Source organism: Convolutriloba macropyga, chromosome 11 (genome assembly GCF_964194025.1).
Source record: "Convolutriloba macropyga chromosome 11, txConMacr16.3, whole genome shotgun sequence".
Lineage (NCBI taxonomy): Eukaryota > Metazoa > Xenacoelomorpha > Acoela > Convolutidae > Convolutriloba > Convolutriloba macropyga.
In genome coordinates this window covers 32,064,259-32,071,473 of record NC_134478.1, presented here as the reverse complement: position 1 = coordinate 32,071,473, position 7,215 = coordinate 32,064,259, and the positions used below count along the sequence as shown (strand labels likewise).

The 7,215-nt window shown below is 34.9% G+C and overlaps 1 protein-coding gene across 1 annotated transcript in view; it reads left to right on the top strand.

Moving 5' to 3' along the window:
* Positions 1-7,215, top strand: part of LOC142350009 (carbohydrate sulfotransferase 11-like) — a 31,226-nt gene continuing 24,011 nt past the window's right edge. The window contains exon 1 of the mRNA XM_075401900.1: positions 1-774. Coding sequence (XP_075258015.1) covers positions 318-774 — 457 coding nt within the window. The 5' untranslated portion in view covers positions 1-317. The remainder of the gene's footprint in view (positions 775-7,215) is intronic.

Genomic DNA, 7,215 nt, shown 5'->3' with positions numbered 1-7,215 from the left:
CTGAAGAGTTAAAGAAAGCAATGCAAAAGAAGACTTAGCAAGCATGCATACAATTATGTAATTTCATTTTCAAGCGCACAGCTATTCAGCCATTCATGTTTTCAACTTTTCAGCTTATCAATTTCATTTCTTAAAACCACCAAAGACATTTTTACGATTAATCAATAGCTTTTTTTAACAAACTGGGGCAAAACGACGTTCAAAAATATGGCGTTAACCCGAAAATATGAAGACAATTTTTTAGCTTTGTTTTACACTGGCATCAAAAAGGAATCAAAATGAACTAATGGCCGTTTTGGCTGAACTCATTTAATATTATGAGCTCTCACAAATGCAATTTTTTTTACTTCGTTATTCTCATAACTGCTTTGAACATTTTGTTCAATTCTTTATCTTCGATCGATTTTTCTCTGAAAATCGACACTAAGAACCCGTCAAAAAGTAACCTTGACCTGTTACCAGAGGTCCCAACTATAGCGCTATTCCAATCACGAAGTCTTCAGAACTTCTCGAGCGTATTATTGAACAAGCAACGCATTGCAATACCCATTTATATTTCTAACTTATTCCAATTTGATGCAGAATATGACTTCGATGTTGAGTTTGGCGAACAGCCTGCGAGGAATCAACAAATACGTATGAAAAGGTTGAGCGAGTTTTGCACTTCTCAGCTTTACCGAGATTTTTGGGCACAAAAACAACAGAATGGCAAACAGGGCTCTATTATTTTGTTTGAAAAGTACAGTGCTTTTGAGTGTGGAGTGCCAAAAACAGGTGAGCTGGATGACTCAGTTAAACTCATTTTTCTAAAAGATAACAGCAACAGCGCATTTTAGATCTCAGGACCAGAAGAAAATCACTGTTTAAAAACTTGAAATTGCAAACGCTCTGACGCTATTTAAACACTTTACTTTTTGAGTTTCCGAAATCTTAAATGTTTTTACACAGATAACATCCAAAAACACAAATTTGTTAAGAAGGACGTTGAGCCGATCCAACCGCAAATGTATGGGCAACTAGGAAAGTAATTATTTCTGATGAAAATGTGAGGTGAGCTTAACTAACAGACGAATGAAAAATGTCACAGGATTTTGGGCAAGAAATTTACGCTAAAACGAACTCGTAAAAATTTTTTGAGTTCTAATAAAATCTAACAAAAAGGCTCGTGCGAGACTTGAGGTACCCTGCTCAGTGCCATCTCTTCCATTTATCAGTTGATTCCTTTGACCTAATTTCTTCAGTTGCAAATTATTGTTCTTGACCTTCAAATTACTGCATTTATATGTTTGCCAATTTGTAGCGGTTTGTTTCCCTTACTGATCATATGTCATGTAAAATGTTGTTTTGTTCATTTAACCAATTGAACTAAATGTGACCTGTTTTCTGTTCAAATCTTAATTTTAATCCATTTCATTCATCCTGATTCAAATTCAAAAGTGGGTAGAGTGTCTTCTACAGTACAATTTGCACAGCAGAAACAAGTCTAACTTCCTTATTGAAATTAATTGCGATTCTCTAAGAGAACTCGTTACTCAAATCCATCAATCCCCAATGAGGACGAAGAACATCAGGGCCACCAATTAGAAGGGTAAATTCGAGGATGTTAGAGTATACACTCTAGTAAATAAGTTGTGATCATAAGATGGAGCTTGAAATGATAGCTCAATATAAGAGAGCATAGTAAGACTCTCGCAATGTGGACCAGTTGGCTCAGTGGAGAGCACAGGATTGCAATCAATTAAGAGATTGTGGGGTCGCAACCCGCAAAGGTCCCAAACTTTACTCTCACTATAATGGTGTTGACATAGAATCAACATAACGAGCAAAGAGTTGCTCTAATAGAGGAATCAGCTAAACCTTGGGATCCTAGAAGAAAAAACTGTTTTTGATAATTTGCTACTGGCCAAACCCTTTCATGTCAAATTACAACACGGACTGCAATGCAAAGATCCAATAGAGGACCAGACAGACCTTCAATAACTTGAGAGGCAGTTACGTAAGTCAACAGAAGCTACAATGAGAACTAAAATGTGAAAAGCTCATTGAATTTGATTTTTGCGGAGAGCGGTCATGGGCGTTGTGCGACAAAAAGTGAGTTTGTTTCGCTTCTCTACTTATGCACTGGAACATAGGAAAGGCGCATTATTGCACAAATATTTCATATAAGGATATCTACAACCTGAAGACGAGAAAATTGTGGGCTATGCTGGGAAATTCTTCCCCTAGAAATATAACTTTCGACCGCTACATATATCTTTCACGAAAACAAAAGAAGGGCCAATATGTGGAACATTTATAGCATCTGTAAAAACCTAGCAGCAATTTTTAATAATTGTGAGGAAAAGGTAATTCCAGACAGTTTTATCACAAACATATTGGATAACGACACACAGATGGAGTTGCTACATAATTCAGTGGAACTTAATCGAATTTAGTAGTTTTTCGGGGGGGGGGACGCAAACAAAAGCAGCCACGAACTGTACGAGTCGAAATATAATTTGTCTGTCGATAACTACGCAGCAATTATTTCTGATAATAGCATCAGCCCACAAAAAATTAACAAGTTACCGGCGAAGGAAAAATTACTTAACTGCCCTCTTCCAAATTGCTGCGAAAAAGATGACTGAATAGATAGCATTTTCTAATGAAAAAGTCGAAACACTTGACAGCCTCAAAATGTCAGAAACCAAAATGATTGGGAAACAAATTAAGAGTTATTTGATGATTCAGACTTTCAATTCACACTACAGCGACTCCCTAAAACTAACGATAATCGCTTCCGATCAAAATGACATCCAGTTAAAAAGGAAACAGCGGAGAAATTTCCACAGCTAAATCGTAGAACTGGAACGTGAAAACAAACCACAAGTTAACTAAAATTTTGTAAATTTATTACCCAGCTTCTCCGCAAAAAAGTCGCGAAGTTCCAATTGAATTTCAACCGAAGGAGAACTAGAGAAGTTACTTACGACTGCTGTATCGATTCTTTATTTCAAACATCATTACAAAGTTTTGGCTCAAACAAGACGCATAAAACATCAAACTTCTGGTCGATTGATTTACGGTACGCGTAAACCCAAATGAAATTAAATCCAAATATGGCCCGCCATTGTAACTGAAATTTTGTAAGCGGTGGTTTGACTTGCAATTACCCCTTCAAAACCAGTTTTTACGGTCCTGCTGAGATGCTTGCTGAGCTCCAAAGGGGCCAATAATTGCACGCTCATTGAACTAGATGAAACGTATTGCTTTCTGGACGTTTTTTAGTAGGAAAGAAATAAGTAACGAGGATGATATCAATCCAGTAAAAACCGACAAAAATTTAACGAGGAAGATCTTAGAACTAAACTAGGAGAGTGTCATTTTGCCAAAACGGAATCTGCATGGATGGGTCATCAATTCGCTCAAACCGGTATAAAATCATTGCCTAAGAAAATTGACGTTATACATATGCTCAAATCATCAACGATTTCAAAAAAAAAATGGAATTATTTCTTGTTTTGGTTTATTATCTGTGAATACTCATTTCAAATTTATGCCATTTGTCAACTTTTTAGAACACTTCTCAAAAAATATGGAGTAAGCAAACACAAGGACAAAAAGTTGGATATCACGAAATTAAAGAACAATTAGCAGAAGCAACTGAAATTAAGCACTCCAGTCCTGAGCTATAAAACCGTATGAAATGTGCTGCATATAGACAAGGATCAGGTTGAGCACTAGAACTTGCTACATAAGAAAGTTGGTTTACAAGGACATTGGCGTCGCAATGTTTGAATAACATTGAGAAACGATAGAACATTAATGAACCGGAATTTTGAGAGCTAAATGGTCAATTACTACATACACGGTAGTCGATTTCAATTTTCAATTTCACTGATCACAGAGCTTTTCTTTCAATTATGCGAGAGCAGGTATGTATAAAGTCACAAAAGGGCCAATTATTTATATGGATTGACAGTTTGTTGCCGTTCACTGTTACAATAGATCATCTGCCTAATTAGAAAATGGGACTGGTTGATATTTGACTAGGATCAGCAACAGAATGATGGAAAGCATTTTTATGAATGATGAGCAATTCTTTATAAGGAACTTTGACGTCGAAAAATACGTAAAACGCTCTCTATTGATTTACAACTTTTTACGGACTTGCTCCCTATGTACAGAAATTAATCTCGAAATTGAAAATCAGCGCAATGAAAGTGTAATTTTTACAAGCGCGAAATCCAGATTTAGCGAATAGCATTGTGAATGACGCAATTGTTAGTGTTTAAAGCAATAATGGAAATCAATTTATATTACTTGAAAAAACGTTTTTCTGCCAGCAACAAGAAGACAGTCACATTCTTGTTCAAATTATTTCAAGGAACTTGTAGAGTGCTTTGTATCAAAGATACGCTCCGCAAGTTGGAGCGAACTACACCTTCAAAGGCGAGGTTCAGCCAAAATGGTGGACCTTCAAAACTCCCTTCAAACAACATCAACACCAAACTCAGAAGCTATACAGTCATGCGTTTCATTTTGTATTTTCAAAAAAAATTTTATAACCATTACTTGCAAATTTGACATCAGAGGAAGCGTTTGTGAAGGAAATTAGACCTTATAATAACGAAGAACGAAGATAAAAGTCAACAAATATCAATCTTTAACCATAGTTTCTGTAAAAGCATTTGTCAGCATTTGTGTGTAGACGATAGAATTGCAATACCGAATTCCAAGAATCACACGTCCAGGCAACTCAGAGCACACATCCCTACAGTTGGGGCATGGTGGATAGGGCTGCGCATGCGCGTTGACCCTAATTGTAAATAGATATTCTCAAAGGCCGCAAAATGCAAACCATGGTAAAAAGAATTAAAAACTGGAACCATTTAAGTTGTGTAAAGTAAAGTACCTAATAAAGAGAAACAGATGGTTTTTGGTGAACAGTTTTTTCGGAGAAAAATTAAGATTTTTTGTTCCGATCCACTTTAGTGGGGGAGGAACTATATACTCAAATGGGATTTTTTTGTTCAGACAATTTTGGCCGATCGATATAATCATCGTAGAGAGTTGTGAGTGATATCATGAGAAAGTGCGTCCAGCTTACAATATGGAAAGCAAAAGATTTTTTGATTTTTGACTTCTAAAGGGAGTTATCGAGGTTTAAAGATTTGTGAATAGCAGACGATATTACTTTGTTTTAATTCACATTTTCCGTATTTTTTCCAAATTTTCGATAATTTTTGGTAAAATTTGTTAAAGTTGTTGACGGCAGTGTAATTTATTTTATCTCAAAAAATAGGACAGGGTTGTTGAGTTGTTCCATTTGTGTTTTTGACTAGAATTATAGCTAATTGTTTTTCATATTTCTGAATTTTTTTTGTCAAAAATGGGAGCAAATACGCTTTTTTAGTCCACTTTCTTCAACTTTGCTGGAAGTGGACACCTTTAAACTGCCCTCATATTCTTTGTAAGCTCAAAAAAGGAAAGACTGGTACTCGTGTCTGCCTTAAGATTCTTCTGGAATTATAATATTGCGAGCTTTTGTCCATTATAATTTCAATAAAAATACAAAAATCATGATTTTTTTTAATATACTGAAAAATTTTGGTTAAAAATCAATCTCTTTCGCAACCATCTAAACAAATGCGTGTACTTTTAGCCGCGCAGCAATATCAGGGCTGATCTTGATCTCACCATGGATCCTTCGGTTAAAAAAAATTTAGATTTCACTGGGGCGCTGCTTTTTCAAAAAATATTTCCGCAATTGTAGTTTTTTATATAAATTGCTAACAAGACTATTAAACGAGGACTCAATTATTGTCAGATCTCATTTACCAAAAAAGAGGTCCAATGTTGCGGGCCCCTATGACTTCATGGTTTTTATGGCTCACCAATTGATTTTGTAAAATTTTATGGACTTCTTATGTTTTGCTTTTATTTGTTATGCTTTTTGTAGTTCAATAACTTAGTGTCTCCGATCAAAGATACAATTGTCTTCATAGGAAACGACAATGAGCCTAAACTTGTATTTCAGTCGTTATCTAATATCTCTTATGACTGTGAATTCATTTCTTATAAGAAAATGTCGGTGACGTTTTGAACTTTTCAGGTAATTTATTTTACTTTTCTCAACTTCAGGGGTGGTCTCAGTGAAAAATGAAGAAATCTATTTGCTCTGAGTTGTAAATTATCTTTGTTAACGGTTTCATAATTAACTGAAGTTTTCTTGGTTTCGATACTACGAGTTTTCAAAATTTCTTTTTCAACTTTGACAATAAATGAATATTTTCCTTGTTCATGTTCTTTCCTTATCGAGTTCTCACATTGACAAGGAATTAATGACAGGTCCAATTGCAAGACCAAATGATTGGTAACAAGGCACGAGCGTTGAGAAAAGGCATATCTGAAAATGTTAAATGTTATTGTTGAATATTTTATGCTTTTTGATTGAGACAGCTCTCTCGCAAAATTTCGTGGATTTTTTTATCCCTGCCTATCTTTGTCTTTCTTTTTGTTGTTGTAGGAGATATACATAATAACGAGAGGCCTCAATTGAATTCCAGGATGTATAATTGAAACTTTTCAAAGACTTCGGTGTATAGCTATTTGTTTGAATGACTTTCAAATTACATTTAAAAAAAAGAATTCTTCAAGTGTACCTTTTTGGCTTTTAATTAAGTAATCAATCTCACTAATAAAAAACTTCAACTACTTTTGTTAATTCGAAGATTATTTTCTCGGTTGGTTATTAGTTTTGACTGATGGCTTTGACTATTTAGTTTCATAAAAAAATCGATATTTATGTATTGTTCGAATTTTTGGTCTGTTTTGGTTGTGATGTCTACGTGCTCCTTTCATAAGGAAGAACAATTGATGTTAATATGAGAAGCAAGTGATGATTTACAGTTCTTGCAAATGTCAATCTAAAATTACATTGCCATGAACAATGTGATGTCGTAAAATTATTTGTGAAGTTTTGGCTTCTGCATGAATTTGTTTTTGTTTTGTGGTCTTGTGACTTAATCTTACTAATAACAAGCGCAATTGACTCCCTGAGGTGTTGCAACCTAATTCAAACTTTGAAAGCCTATTTCTGTTACGGCTTTTGAAACTATTTGTCTTCAAAAACATATTTTGATTTTTGAGCTTCGCCAGTTATTAAATCGTTATTTGGTCAATTTGTGGCAGAGTCTCTGTAAAGACAGGTAAGAAGGCCTCTCTAGTAAGTTA